General features: G+C 42.1%; 1 protein-coding gene across 3 annotated transcripts in view; it reads left to right on the top strand.

Annotated features, from left to right (window-relative positions):
- Positions 1-16,487, top strand: part of GAP43 (growth associated protein 43) — a 209,988-nt gene that overhangs the window by 79,362 nt on the left and 114,139 nt on the right. For 2 of the 3 annotated variants that reach the window (XM_085621155.1, XM_085621154.1), the window contains exon 1: positions 5,766-5,904. The exons of the other annotated variant lie outside the window; for it this stretch is intronic. In XM_085621155.1, coding sequence (XP_085477281.1) covers positions 5,872-5,904 — 33 coding nt within the window. In that variant the 5' untranslated portion in view covers positions 5,766-5,871. Of the gene's footprint in view, positions 1-5,765; positions 5,905-16,487 lie in introns of those variants that run through there. 3 annotated transcript variants of the gene reach the window in all.

Here is a 16,487-nt window from a genome sequence, read left to right as displayed (position 1 = left end):
GGTTGCCACCTCCACGAATGAGCCCGCTTTAAGCTCAAACAATTCTGTTATAGTAGAGTGAACCTCAGAGCAGAAATCCTCCTCACATAATTCAGAGCCTTTGAGATGCTAACTAATGAAGGGGATGGGTGGAGCATGGTTGGTTGACAAGAGCAACACCGATCAGAGAGTGATTGGACAGAGTCCTTGGATAAGTGATGGACTTGCTAATTGTTGCTACCAAGGACCATTTTCCCAGCCACATGCCTAGATTTGAGGACGTACGTGCACAGCAGAATAGTATGTGAAGTTGACCTCCACTGGGTGCAGGGTTCACCATATGCTAATTAGGTCATGTCGAAGGACAGCAGTCACTCGGGACGACCTGTGGGTATGTGTGGACCTGTCAATTGTGTCTAAAAGATTGAGATTAAAGTCACCATCCCAGAGCATAGGCCTGTCTTTGTGTTTGCTACATTTAAGGAGGATGTCATCAAAGAAGACAGGGTCGTCGACATACAGGGCATAAATATTAACAAGCAGTAAGGGCTGAGCATTTATTGAACCTGCCAAGATTACCCCCCACCCCACGATGTCAGTAATAACGTCCCTCGGGGTGAATGCAAATTTTTAAAGAAATCAGGATGACTACTGCACAAGAATCTGTGGAGTAAGAGCAGAAATAACAATACCCCACCCATACTGAGGCGAAAATTGGGGATAGGTGAGTCTCCTGAAGGAAGGCAATATCTACTCTGTGCATGTCCAAGTAGGCCAAAAACCTTCTACATTTTCATGGGTTATTAATACCATGGGCATTCCAGCTAAATAGTCGGACCATGTTTGCCCATTATATTCCTACAATAATCAAACTGGAGGGAGAAAGAAGAGTCTCTGATCCACTCAGCTTCCTTTTCCCAAGTATCTCAAAAATCAATGGGGGAGTGGATCACTAGTCCCAAAATAAACCAGGGTGCCCATTATATTCCTCAAATCCTGTTAAATAATTAACCTGCCAGAAATAACAGATGATACTAGGAAGATTTACCCACGAGGTTGGTCAAAATCTTGTATATTTCCTACAAAAAGGCTGGCTCTAAGCACATATCACCTTACCCAGCTAGTGGAAGCTTTAATGTCTTGTATGCTAGGCATGCAAACAAGATGCAAGACAGACGTTTCCTAAAAATTACATTTTGATTGTCATTTGTTTACTTGCTCTCAGTCTAGTAAAAATTGGCATGCTTTACTGAGCATGACATATTAGATGTGTGGGCATTGCAAGAGGGAATATGTAGACAAGAGGTTTGCAATCTTTTCTGAATTAAGAGCTACTTGCGTTTGATGAAAGTCATCCCAATCTACTAATATTATTAGTGTTGTAATAGTGACAAGATTGCATTAGTAGCTACCGTATGCTCGGGTGACTAGCATTCACTGATCAGTGCAGCAGGCAGGGTTGCCAGCAGATATGAATATAAAGGCTTTGTCAATATGGAATGCCTCTTCATGGGTTATATATTACATCCGTAAGTGCACTACCCCTGGCACCAAAGTAATAATATGAGTAACATTTCTCCCCAATGCCAAATAATTAATCAAATATAAGCTTCAATTACATCTTGGAAATTCGGCAATTTTTCTCCAAACATCAGATTCTGGGTTCCCAACATTCACACATTTTCATCTCCAATATACACTCTCAATTTTGTTATGCATATATTAATTCAAGAAGCAAACACTTCTAATTTACTAGGCTGGGCTTCTCACTGTATGCCACTCTTAATTTAGGTATTCATATATTAGTTCAAGAAGTAAGCCCTTCTAATTTAGTAGGCTGGGCTTCTCACTGTATCTCACTCTCAATTTAGGTATTCATATTTTAAATAAATAAGTAAGCCCTTCTAATTTAGTTGGCTGGGCTGCTCAGAGGAGAGGTACTTACAAGTATCTGATGAGCTACCAGTAGCTCTAGAGCTATTCAATGGAGAAGCCTGATCTAGACCATACCATGTGTTCAACCAGATCCGATTCATGACTTGCCTAGTCTTTAAACATGATCCCTGTTTTCAAGCCACTGGCTTGGGAAAATGGCATCTGATTAAATACTGTGTCACAGAGATCACTCGGAAGACTGTTGGGCTAATCAAGTCTGGAAATCGGGGTGAAGAAAATTTAGCAGCTCTCTCTCCCTCTCTCTCTCTCTCTCTCCCCCCCTCTCTCTCTCTCTCTCTATCCCTCTTGTCAGTCATGGCCTTTTCAAGGAATGGAGAGGTGTATCTTAATCTTATTTTCAAATAGTGAAATGGTGATCCAAAGATAATGATTTATGTTGTCCATACATTTCTCTGTTAGCAACTGGTTCTCCTTGAATTATGGATCACAGTGAGGCAGATGGAGAGCATTTTCTATTGATCCTGACACCCTTTGAAGGGTACTATTTTTCCCAGGGCGCTCTTGCCAAAGACACCTTAATTAAGAGGTTTTGAATTACACAGTATAGAATCATAATATTGATATCTTTATTCTACTACACATTTACAATGTACGAGGTACACTGGATTGAAGTAACAATGAAATCCAGCTCCTAGGTTCTGCTGACCTCTCAATGCTTCAGTTCAATGTGTTCCATGAGAATGGACTCTCACATGACATATTTAACCCCTTCCCCGCTCATGACGGAACCGCTCCGTCATGAGCCACGGTTGCCGTGTGCTCATGACGGAACGGTTCCGTCATGACACGACCGTTGGCGGCCGCTCCGCCCACGCGGCGCTGTTTCCCCGCCTGTGCGGGGGGACAACGCAACTGGGCGGAGTCATGACGGAACCGTTCCGTCATGAGCACAGCTCAACTGTGGCTCATGATGGAGCGGCTCCGTCATGAGCACCGGGCCACCGCGCTGCCCCCCCGCACCCCCCAGCGCCGCGGCGGAATTCCCGCCACGGCGAAGGGGTTAATGACTGTTCTCTTTGATTCTGAATCAGTCTTCAAAGCAAAAGTCAACATTGTGATGTAGAATGTCTACTTTCACCTCCATCACCATTGTGGGATCAGATGTTAATCGTTGACTAATCGCGGCATCACCCTCATCATCATTGTTGCAATTCAAGCATTGGATCACAGTATTGCTTATATGGAGCTCTAGCTGCCAAAATGATAAGTAAACTTTAAAAAGTTCAAATCCTGGCTGCAACATTCATTCCTGCTCATAACAGATTGGAACACATCTCACCTGCGTTGCTATCACTTCACTGAATGCCAGCTAATGGTTCAAATGCTAAATGCTCTTCAAAGTCTACACAAAAGTACAATGGGATGTCCTTAGATACCTTCCTAAACTGTATCTCCCTTTTCGTCTGCTTTGTGGAAAAACGCCCACTCTCTGAAAGCTCCAATTTGGAACTACTTGCATTTGACCTGGCTTCGCAGTTCGGGCTGGACTGTTCCCATGAGGAACAGGGTCAAGACTGGTTTGAGTATGGCTCGGTCTGAACTGTGATGGCGAAGTGAGCTAAAGAACGATGATGGATTCAACACAGATCTGTGAGTGTCTGAAAAGTTTCAATGCTCCGTCCATCATCTCCTTGTGTTTGTTATGTTTAATTAACTCTCAGTTGATGGAACTTTCTGATGGCATTATAGCCCTTCTGCATCAGGTTATGCCCAATGGTAATGGTCCCCTCCTTTGGTATAAGTACTTGCCAGTAGCTTGGGCCTATAACTCAGATAGAGGATGTTGTGATAGATCACAAATAATCCAAATGGACACAGGTTAACAATAAATTAGTGATGTATTTTAAGCCCTGAAGGAGTAGCCAGCATTGACTCTCCGGGCGCATGCAGATCACAATCTAGAAGAGGAATTATTACACTGCATTCCAATCAGAGTGTAAGGATGCTGACAAGAAGGTTCTAAGAATACAAAGCATGAGTTCTCAAATAAATATACTGAGCGTAGCACACCTCCCTTTTTACATAAAACAGAACATAATAAATAGTAAGGCACAAAATGTTAAGTAGAAATAACAACTAAACAATGAAATAAGTGAAGACATACCAATAGGTGTCAATAGAAAACGAAATTATTTGTTTTCGCATGAATCTTCACTGACCTCTTAACATTTTCAATATAAACAGGCACACCCAGCAAAACAAGATTAGCATTACAGTCACCACAAGAACCAGTACTGGGCTGAGTAGTAGAGTTAACAACCTGTGCCCCGGGATAATAATCTAACACCGTGCATGTGTTAAATTCTCAATATTTTAGTCTAAAGAATCAAAACACAGCCACAAAGAGGTCTCATCACCTGTTTTACTGTTCTAAAGGTCGTCTTCTTGCCGAGGTTTGATTGCCACCACATAACCTTTATTAACCACCCTCATCCTCAAACCACACTGAAGTAAATACTCCACGCAGAAGGTAGGTAAGAAGTTCTTTATTTTCCATATAAGAATAGCTGCACCCTCAGCTTGCCAGTGCGAGGCTGATTCTGTCAGAAGCCCTCTGTCAACATTCCAGAGCAGGCTTCACCTGAAAGTTCTAAGTTGGAACCATAAGGTACAATGAATGGAGGGGTGGGGGAATATACCAAGTGGGAAGATTATAACACACACTGTACCTGTAGAAACCTTCTAAACTTGGATTAGTTCAGAAAATGTTGAACTCACCTTTAGGTGCCTTCAGAGGTTTGTTATGAGAACCCAATCACCCACTTTGATCTTTTTGCTCTGCTACTCGGTCTAGGTAATACTTACTCTGAACCTCCCTGTTCAACGACACCTCTTAGACAAAAGCATTATTTCCATCAGACCCACCATAACCTGATGCCCCCTTTGATGTAAATTTGGTCTGGCCTTCCCAAGAATACAAAGCAAGAGGTCTCAAAGAACTATATAAAGCATAGCACAACAGAGGACATTTAACAACTATTATAGCGCTCAGGAATGGGCTCTAACTTAGTTCTCTTATCACGTTTTGACTGGGCAGGCACATGAAATTTCCTATACTTTCCTGTTAACTCTTATTTATTTTATTTATAAAGTTTTATATAGCGTGAACATGACCCTAAAGGGTATCAGAGTGCTTTATATTACAACGTTCGGAAACTTTAGATGGTTGAGGGGGTAATATACATACATGCAGGATTTGACATTCAATACAAAGAGAGGTAGACAGTGGTAGATAAGATAACATACGTTGCTAACAGTAACGTATGATTTAAAGTTTTAGCATGTGAATTTGTTCATTAGAAGCACTTTCACCTCTTTTTTGAAGGAGGAGGAAGGGATTCTGCGTACATCTGAAGGTAAGGAGTTCCAAGTCTTCAGAGAAGGCTCTGCAGCACGTTCTCTTTTTGTGGAAGGATTGTGGTTTCAGTAGTAACTCTTGACTAGACTTTCTGTCAGAATGTCCTTATAATTTTAAATAGCCACATTTTATGGGTTAGGCATGAACACACCTTACAGATTGATTCCTGATATGCTTTAGGACATTGTGACTAATATTTCTCATCCATTCACTTGGAGGAACATTCATTCAATGACAGGTGATATTTCAAAGCTAGTAACTAATCAACCTTGTTCTTTACAAAATTGTATGTTTTTGAAATGCTTTATGTGGTTCTGCATTTGTAATAACAAACATATTTCTCTGGCCATGTTTTTGTATGCCAAGAAACCTCTTCTTTAATCACCATGGAGACAGCCACACCATTGTCACACATTGATTGTGCACATGTCATAATGCCACTGTGGTGGCTGCCATTCCTCTGTCTGAGCACTTTATATAGAGGTTGCATAGACCAGCTGCAGGGATTCAATGGGGGGTCCTGAAATATTGAAGTTGGAAGAGAGTCGCTATGGTAACAAACGCATACCAATCTGGTGATGGAAGGGCAGCGGGATCCGGAACGGATCAGTGTAAGTCTTTCATAACTCATTTTTGTGGATCTATGGAATCCACCACGGTTGAGGGTTGTGTTTCACTATGTGATTGGATGAGATGCAGGTCAGAGAAGATTGGGATCATGGCCTTGGAAAAGTTACCCTCCATAAGTGGTTCAAATTTATTAATGAGGACACAAATTAGGACTATTTCAAACTGCGTAAACAAAATGTATAATTCTTCATTAAAAAAGATGCAAAACATCAGTTTACATTCTGAGCATGGAAATATGAAAATGTTGTGGAAGGTGTAGATAATGTAAAGGGACTGTATAATGTTCCCTGTTTTGGTATCAGAGACTGTCATTTGGAGAAGACTGGTCTCTTTGGATGGCCTCAGGCATTGAACATACTAATGCTAGATCACAGCATATGAATGAGAATGTGAACTAAAAATAGAACAGAATAATGTGGTATGGAAGTTAATGGGTCAGGAAATAAAAAAAAAACATGCATTTTCAAGACATCATCCCATAGTCAGAATTACATCAATAGACTGTGTTGGCAGCACATATTCTAAGTATCACTAAAATGTATCTCTACAGTTGCTGTTTACAAAGATAGCACAAACGCTGCGACTGTCAATCATCTGCTAAAGGTCCATCATTACAGATGAAAACCCAATCACCTATTCACGCCCTTCACCAGATCTTGCCACTTCTAGTACCATGCCTTAAATCTGGCAACAGGAAGCGAACATATGAAAGAACTTTTGTTTTGGAGATGGAATGCAGGGTGTTGGGTCACTATGGATATCACAGCATACAGTACTGGGCGAGAAAAGTTTGGGAAGACAGGCATGTAGGAGGACATAAAAACGAGTGTGGCGAAAAGCCAAGGAAGGTCCCACTTCCGACATTAACCAGTGAGTTTTAAAATTCAACTCTGCGGGGCTGACTTGAAATTGGCAGCCATTTTCAACCTGCTTCACTCACTATCAGCCAACAAGCATGCACTACTGTGTACTTTTAAGAATAAAACATACTCTGTCTGGGTCACTAGTTTGCTGAGTAAGATGTAAGGCACGTAAGATCAGGTGCCGTCGGTCTTACTGCCAAATTTAACCTGGCTGTCGCGTTATTAATTTCAATGTTTGTTAATGGGATACTTTAACACTGAAAGGGTATACTTACTTGTGTGAATGTGGTATTGTATTATCCTTGTCCAGACCTCATGCAGGCACTTGAGATGTGAAGGCACAATAAACATGGATATCTGTACCATTACTTATGGCAACAGGGCGAGGACGGCAAGCAGCAGCTTTTGTCGAATCACTGGAGGTCCGCGGTTCTTCGAACCTTCCATTAAGATGCTCTAAATGAGGAGAAGATGTCAGCCTCGGTCAAGGGTCCAGCCCTTAAGTAATTGGTTTCCTTGTAGTAGCCCTGTAGCCAATCCCAAGGCAATGCTTGAGCTCGAGTTGGCTTGATGAGCTCTGGCAGCTGATCTGCCCAAACTTTCAGTGGTTCATTGATCTGCAGACCCCAGGGTGGATGCAATAATTGCTCCCATTGTACTCCCCAGAATATGGTTGCACCTCACTGGAGGGTAATAAGCTCTCCTGTGGTAGACTGGGGAGTCCATGTAAGGACTTCACTCAGTCATGACTTTGCTAGCCATTAAATAACACGTTGGGCTAAATTTATTAGTACGTTCCACTGGCTTTGCATCACAAAAGTGATTCAAATTGTCACTAGTGTTGTTTTGGTATTTACTTTCCAGCACAAAACGTGTTCATTCGTGTTTTGGTGCAAGGCAGATAAATATAAGCCGGTGCAGGTGAGTCAGAAACAAAGCGCTGTATCTTAGTAGAAATGGCACTGTTCTGCTCTTTCCTATTCACCCAAAACGGAGTTAATTCTTTGTAAATTTGCACTGAATTTTCCAAGCACAAAGGTTTCTTAATGAATTTGACTGCAAGACTTGTTTCAGGACAGCAAAAAACTGGTGACCTTTAAGGCTGAGCCAAAGTAATGATAAACCTTCTAAAACAAAATTAAAAAATGGGGCAGCAATAAATGTTTTCGACCAGTTAGCGTATAATGTACACTTTGCAGTGTTTAAGGGCACATTAGGAGGCAAAGGTGGTAATCTCATGGTTGAATTATCGACCTTCCGATTGATTGTGACAATATTGACTCTTAAATATCATCACAGTAGAGTTAGTAACAGTAAATCTACACTTGCCATGACATATTTTGTTAGTCAGTAATGAAGGAACGCGATAGCTGTACTCGTTATTTTGAGTCTGATATTAACATACAACCACAGCAAGGCACAGCTTCAGCATGATAAAGGAGCAGAACAGTACTCCTGGACAGCCAAGAGTCACGTGGTGCTCAGATACAAAATAGCACACTTAGGGGCCAATTACGAGTCAGGCGGTCCATGGACTGCCAGACTCATGGGGCAAAAAGGGTGGTCAGACCATCATTGCCCCGCCGCAGCTGCCAGGAGCCTGACGTTCCCTGGCGGTGTTGAGTCCGTCAGCAGGCAGTGATATAATTTGCTGGACTGACGCTGTCCCGCCAAGCATATTACAAATTTCCTCTCCCCACAGTTTTCATGGCAGTTCAGAAACAAAGGGTGCTCTACAGGGGCCCCTGGTGCCCCACGCCCTTTGAATGCACACAGGGGGGCATAACTTGTGTGGCCCTGTGTGCATGTATCTCAGTTCCTGCATAGCATAGACTTTACAGACTGTGCAGACTTTACAGTTCATGCTGTGCAGGAACTGTTTTTGGCGTTCCCATTGCGGTGCCCTTTTTTAGGGGCACCATCATGGGAACGTCAAAAAAATAGCCCGTCAGACAGGAGGAAACTTCTAGTTTGGCGGGCGGCCCAACCACGCTTTGGTGATGCGGCAGTGGGGCAGATTCGCACCTCAAAAGTCATAATCAGGCCCTTAGTTGTTCATGACCATGGGTTGCAAGTAAGGAAGAGATTTCTGCACCTAGAGCACCATCTACCTTACTCAGATACACTCTTTAGACTGGTCTAAAAACGTATCTGTCCACACTGTTAGATACAGAACATTGTATCTGATCTCACGCTCTCAGGTGGAGTAGTGCAACATAGCGGCTTACATATAAGCAGCTACCACAGATCACCCTACCTAATTGCATTGACAAAAGAGATGTGTGAAAAAGGGAGACATATATGACAGATGGGCTCCTTTACATGAAGTTCAGACACAAAAAGAAATGTTTTCACCATAGATTGCAGGTAGGTGAGCTACACTAAGATCTCAAAGATCATACATGCCATAAACATGCAACTCCACAAACCTTTAGCAACACTGGTAAAGCAGCAACTCGACTTCCACAAAAGTGTAAAACCTCCACCAGAACAGCCTTGATCACCATATCCACATGAGACTACTTGCTGTACCCAACCAAGGTCCATGACCACATGCTAAACTAATCCCTGCGTAAGTCAGAAATTCGCTACTGGGGAACAGGGCACCCAGGGCCTGGTCAAAGGACCCTGCCATCAAATATACACAGGTCACATGAAGACAGTCCTACACCACCAACCAAGACACAGGATACCCTCTCACTCATACATCAAGGACAACAAGACAATATGGCACATCCTTTCTTCAACCACACAGCCCATCTGCTAAAACAAGACTTTAAAATACACTTGCCAGACAGTGGTTGGCTATGCTGCATGGTTAGTTTTATCTTCATGATGTGGAAATACTTTTTCACATAGTAATAAACATTGCAAGTGGGACAGGAAGAGTGGCTTCTAGTCACACAAATCTCTACTTACTGATTAAACTACTAATCTCTGCACACTGACAGACAAGGCGTTCTCTCCGACTCCACAAATGTATGGTAGGAACCTAGATACAAATAGCATACACATAAGCCATTTTTTAAGCCGTGATCATAGCTGGAAGTTTTATGGCAGGATCTTCTGTAATATGCCTTGATAGTCATTTAGCCGGGTCAGGTTGTGTTAGATGAACAATTGAATATGATGTACCAGAACTGGGTTTAATTAGATGAATATAAGCAAACATAAAAAACAGACTCTTCAGCTATGGGCCTACATAACCTAGGCTGGAAAATGACAGAAATGTTCTGTGGCATTCTTATCAAGTATGTTATCTGTATCTATTATTATCCTTGCTAATGTGTTGAAGATGTTCTTGGCTATCTTCATGTTCTATTGTAGAATGTACTCTTTGTTCTTTTGAAGGGCTGGTAAAACGTTAGATCGCTCACGCTACATGTTCTCTTCACCTCGCCTCCCTCCCCCTACACACAGCTCACATCATAAAGTACAGTTGTGCTTACACAATGGCTTTGGTTTCTCTCAGCAAAGTATAGTGGAAGAATTCCTGATGTGTTCTTTTACTCTACAAATAAGTGATGTGGTGAGGTATCTACTCCCTGATCTGACGTACTTGGTACAGGCAAGCTCAGTTTGCACCAGTTAAGTGTCATTGAACAGTGAATTCAGGCACATAGGGTGACATTCACGGTTAAATTACCCATGCTGAATGACAGGTCATTGTAACCTGTCAAATGAAAATACACTTTCCACCCAGCAGCCAGCAGATCTCATACAGCGCCAAGGTTTCCGCGACAAGAATTGTTGCTTAAAGTGCAGCCTTGCTCAACCTTCCAGTCGTTTCAGAATCATTTGCAGGCCTAACACGGAAAGGATGTCATGCAATGGCATGTCTGCTTAATCTTCAAGCCTTTTGAGAAGCTCAGAAGAGGCTGACAAGACAAACCAACTCACACTGGTCCAGCCAAGGTTGTGTCAAGGAAGGTTCACGGCTAGAGCTTTTGTTTATTCATATGTTTATCCCAGGATGCCATTGCATCCAGTCCCTGTTCCATTTATATACCCATTTTTTGTTGTTGAGAATATACCACAACAGTGAAGAATTTCCAGGACGTAGGCTGCACACTTCGGAGGCGAACCATCCAATTGTCCCCGAGGTTGTTGCATTACAGAGCTCCGATAGTTGGTCTATCGCCAGATTGGTCAAGGGGGTAACACTTGGGACACTTTATAAAGTGGAAACTACCAACATAAATACGGTCCCTTACACTGGAAAATATTTATGGAACACAAATAAAAAGGTCCCTCACAGGTGGCAGCTCTGTCTTTTATAAAAAACCCTCTTTGAATAAAATTGAAGATATCAGACGATTTGAAAATAGAATACGATCGAAACTGAAATCTATGTATAAGGACCATACAAAATCAGGAAAATAATATATTGAGAAATCCATATTATATCATATGTCTTGAAAAAGATGGAAATATTTGGAATAACCCATCGAAACGCGTCGACACAATTGTAACTTACATAATCTCTATCGGAATATGGTCGAGTCATTGTACAAATAGAAGTTTAAAACAGACCATTAATTCACTACTACAGATGATATGTACTGACAAAGACTAACAATAGGAGTCTATTACTGTGTTTTCTCTTTTGTTTTTATGTATTGATGTTTTTGTAAAAAAAATTCTGTCCTACATGTCGAAGTGATAAAGTTTGTCTCAAACAGATTGTATGTGTTAACGAGACAATTGCTTTTGTGTGAATCTCTTGATTTTTATGCAATTTTAATTAAATAAATATTTTTAATATATTTTTAGTTTCTGTGTTAGAATTTTATTTAACCCTTTAGTCTGGGCTCTTGTAAATGCTGTTTACTTTTATTTTGTTTTCATAGTATGGTACATGCTATTAAGATTTGTTCCAAAGGGAATTTATATTTTACCCATTTATATACCCAACATCTATATTTACCAGAAATGTATTATCCTGATTTAGAAAGTGAAAAGCAGATCAATACATGTTACAATAGCCATACCTTCAAAAATCCCAATAAATTCATGGGGACCTATATATTTAAGGAAATCCTAAAATGGAAAGATGCCAAGTGGAATTACTTCCTAAAATGCAAGGAGAGCAGTGAAGTAAATCTACATTTGCTCTAATTCTCATAACGTGAGGGGATGCAGAGTCTGAAAGAGACCCACGAAGGCCAGAAGACAGCTACTTCCGAGGTGAACCATCACCCCAAGTAGAATCTTGGAGTCTGGAGATTTTTATAGGTGCAACAATATTTTTACCCAAAAGTAGGCAAACAATGTGCATACAATACATTCATGCAATGTGATCTGTATGCGCCAAGGCTCGTACTAGTGAACAATATAGGAACTATGAACATATAAGAAAACAGTAGCCACACTGTTAATCTATCCTAAAGAAAAAGGAAGTATTTATATTGGTTCATCTTTTTTTTGGGAATATGTAAGAGGGGTGACTTTGTATTGAAAGAGACATGGAATGACTGCAGGTCTGTAGTCTGAAATAATCTCAGAGAGGGGTGGGCGCCTAAGAATTGTCTTTGGTAACTAGTTTCTGAATATGTTCGCAGACAGTAGTAACTTTTGTGATGGAGGCTACACAGAGCTGATACAAGATTAATTTATTTTTAGGAACGTTATACTATTTTGTAATTATAAAAACTCTAAGTTATACACAACAGGCATTGTTATAAAAGACATTTAATATATTATCAAACTATATTTGGTGTGCTTAATAAAATCTATGTTCTTAGAAATTCATGGTCCAACCTTTCGCCTGTTCTTTTTAAACAAATAATTTATTCTTTTTTTATTTATTTGTTTTTTTGCAGTCTGTTCAAACATCAGTTTTACAGAATGTCAGTAGACACATTTCCTGGTTACATTAATTTACTTTTCAGAGGTGTTGATATGCATTAATAATCCACATTAAGAAACAACAGTTCTGCCTCGCGACCCCTCTCAAAACCCTCTACAACCCTTCCAGTTCCCCCAGATCTTTTCCCATTTCTTCGGGAAACCTCTGCTCAGGTAGATTGTGCTTTCTGCTTGTCTAAACCAGTCTAGGTCATATTCCCAGTCCACCACTTTAAGTATGGTTGGGGCTCCCCAATATTGTGCAATGTTCTGTTTAGCTACTACTGTGGCCAGCGCTAGCCGTAGATGCATGTGTCTAGGCCATGCTGCGCTTCCCGGAATCATCAGTGGGAGCCATTTCGGCTCTATCAGGACCTCAACTCCTGCCACCTTTGCCATAATCCTACCTACTGCCTTCCAGTAATCTAGTATTGCCGGGCATTCCCACAACAGGTGATGAGTGGTACCCTCCTGTCTGCACCCTCGTTGACACATTGTGGTGTTTAACAATGTACTAGTGTTCGGGGATAATATATATGATTAAATATTTTTAGTTGTATTAGATGGAATCGAGTCCATATCACTACCTCTCTGGGGCCCTGCATGGCATCTGTCCACTCATCATCTTCAAAGTGGTCTATATCAGTTTCCATGCTGCTCTTAGAGGACCCAGAGGGTCCGGCATAGTTGTTAACTAGTTTCCTTTATTTTAACGATATGCCTTTTTCTCAAGGGGTTCCCTTAATAGTCTGTTTTCCAGGGTTGACGCTTCTACCAGTTCCTCCCGCTCCCGAATGTAGTTATGTAGTGCTTGTCCAAGCTGCATACATCTCAACCAGTCCCCCTTCCTCAATTCGTATTCTTGAACGTGACAAATGCCTGCCCTCTACAGACGCCACCTAGGGACTCCAATTCTATAAGTTTCCATTTACTCGAGCTACGCAGCCCTCCCACTTTATTGAGTTTATCGCTGTCCCAGAGCGGGGCCATCGCCGATAGACTATCATCCTAGCCAAGGTATTTTGTTGCTGCTCACCATGTGTTTGTTGCAGATTTTGGTTGTCAAAAGGCCTTTCTCCGCCTTTTTATTATATAGCAATGGTAGATGGCCTCTGGCCCCCATGCTTGCCTTGTCAACCCTGCATGCTGGTTCCCCTCAGTCCCCAAACACCCACCTGTTCACAAAGACAAGCTGGGAGGCCCAGTAGTATAGTTTGACATCGGGAATCACAAGTCCCCCCTCATATACCCCTCTCTGTCATTTATGCAGGGCAATGCAAGGCGTGCCTTTCTCCCCAAATCGGGGTACGCAATTTGGCTTCTAATTTCTGAAAAAAAAGCAGTGAGACTTGATAGGGTTTGTTCTGTAGTACAAATAGCATGCGGGGCAGTGTAATAATTTTGAACAGGGCCACATGGCCCATCAAAGTGAGAGGAAGCAACCTTCAACATCGGTTTTGCTTACAAATTTCCTTATTTGCGACGCCAAATTCTGTTCAATGAACTCCTGTAGGTTTATAGAGACGTATATATCCAAATATTTGAATCCCTTCATTTCTAGGGAGATGCTACACATAGACGTTCATTTTGGGAGGCCACCAACCAGTGGGAACTACAAGGATTTGTCCTATTTATTTGACACCCCAAGTGTTGTCCAAAAATACGAAATATTTGTAATATCCTATCGATAGATTGCCTTGGCTTCCTCACGTAAAGCATAATGTCGCCTGCATATATAGAGATGTGCTTGTCTCATTCTCCCCCAATTGGGATACTCCATATAAGAGGGTCCTTTCTGACCAACGCTGCCAGGGGCTCCGGAGCTAAAGCAAATAGTAATGGGGACAGAGGGCCCCCCTGCCTTGTCCCTTTATGTAAGAGGAACACCCAGGATACCGTCGCGTCAATCCTCCCCTGTGCCAACGGCTGCTATATAGTTGTTTTACCCATCCAATAAATTACGGTCCAAATCCTAGGCGGCTCAGGACAGCCCATACCATCAGATTGTCGTCTAACCTGTCCCTCTGCTCTATGGAGAGTTGCGGCAGGTCTATGTCTTGCAGGAAGTTCCCACCATCTGTTTAGGAGTTCTCCGCCGAGGACGGGTATACTATATCTAGTAAGTTGTGAATGCTTCAATTATCTGTTCCCCTGTTCCAAGTAGCACGCCTGTCTGTTAGCCCAGGAACCCATTTATTTGTTGACTCTTTTTTCTGTAACTACGCCAATTATTTGTTAGCTTTGTCCCCCACCTCATATAGCCTGTGCTGGGTGGCCAGTGCCTACGCCCTCGCCCTATTTTAAAGTAGCTTCCGCAGTTCTCTCGGATGTAGCTTTATACAATGTTTCACCCCAGTATGGTCTCTTGCTCCCTTTCCTATTTGGTCTTCTAATTCAATTCTAGTTCAATGTAAAGGCATTGTAATGTCTGTTCTTTTTTCAGCACTCCTATGTGGGCCTTCGTGTGACAATGTATCACTGCTTTAAATGCCTCCCAGAGTGATATCTTATATTCTACCGACCCCAAGTTTTGGGCAAAGAATTGATCCACTCTAAGTCTTGTGTTGTCTTTAAGTTGCGCATTTTTACAGTACTTTACAGTACCATTGGTCAATTCTATGTGGTCGCCCATTGGACCCATCAAATGTGCTTCAACTGGGGAATGGTAGGATATACCCCGTGCAGTGTTTGTGACTACCCCAAAAATGTTCCAGATAGCTGAACTGCGTAATCAAATAATCTAATCTCGAAAGCCCTCCATGTGCTGCCGATATATGTGTGTATTGTTTAAAGGTCAGGTGGTGAAGTCTCCTAAGGCCCCCACCTTTTGCCCCATGGATGCCCCCCCCAGTGTGTCCATGTTGGCTGAGATCACATCATTCATGTCTCCCCCCCAGTATCAGCTGTCCCTCCGGTAGATCCAGGAGTATCTCCCCTAGCTCATCTAGTGTTGAAGTCTGTAGCCTAGGTGGGACATAAACCGAACAAAAGTTGAGTGCCTGTCCTTCCCAGTGACCACTCACCACTACAAATCTCCCACTTTGATCAGTTTGGGTTTTCTTGGGCACTAAGGGAAGTGATTTCTTACATTATATCACCTCTGGAGCCTGATGTATATCCCACATGAGCTAATGGCTTGTACCCCATCCTATCTAGTGCCTTGCATTGGTTGCCTTTTAAATGCATTTCTTGAAGTAGAACAATGTCTGGGGCATGTTTTTTTATAAACTGCAATACTACTGAGTGCTTAAGATTGTTGTTAAGGCCGTTAATGTTCCAGGACCACACTTTCCTTTTTTGTATATGTGTGCCGATCATGGTAGAATCTCCTTTCCTCCCTTCCCTCTTCTTTCACCTGCATGTGTTTGAGTGACTGTTCCTGCCACCTACTCCCTCCATCTCTACACTGACCTCTCATTCTTATCTGTGTCTGAGTACTGCATTTTTCAACAAAAACCATTATGAAATCATTCCCCTTTCCCCAAAGCTGCCCCCCCCAACCTGCTACCCTGCTAACTAGGTTGTGATTCCCCCAACTACCCAACCCGCAGAGCGCCTATCGCCCATTCCAAAACATTGAATAACAACAGTAAGGGCTGTCTCGGCCACTACAGCACCCTTGGTAATTGTTCAACTCTTTCCAACACCTATCAATAAACAATCTTTGTTTGTAGTCCCCAAGTGTTCCAGGCCAGTAGTATCTAAACCGGGTGCTGTGATTCTTTCTTTACAGTCCCCAACAGTTTGCTCAAGTCAATCCTCTCCACTTGGTGTGCTACTTCTGTGTGTTATAGTATCAGTGTCTTTTCTTCTTACCTTGCGAGCGGGTCAATGCCTTTAGCTTTCATCACCTC

The sequence above is a fragment of the Triturus cristatus genome, chromosome 8, assembly GCF_964204655.1.
Source record: "Triturus cristatus chromosome 8, aTriCri1.1, whole genome shotgun sequence".
In the NCBI taxonomy this organism is placed as follows: domain Eukaryota; kingdom Metazoa; phylum Chordata; class Amphibia; order Caudata; family Salamandridae; genus Triturus; species Triturus cristatus.
This window is presented reverse-complemented; position numbering and strand designations above follow the sequence as displayed.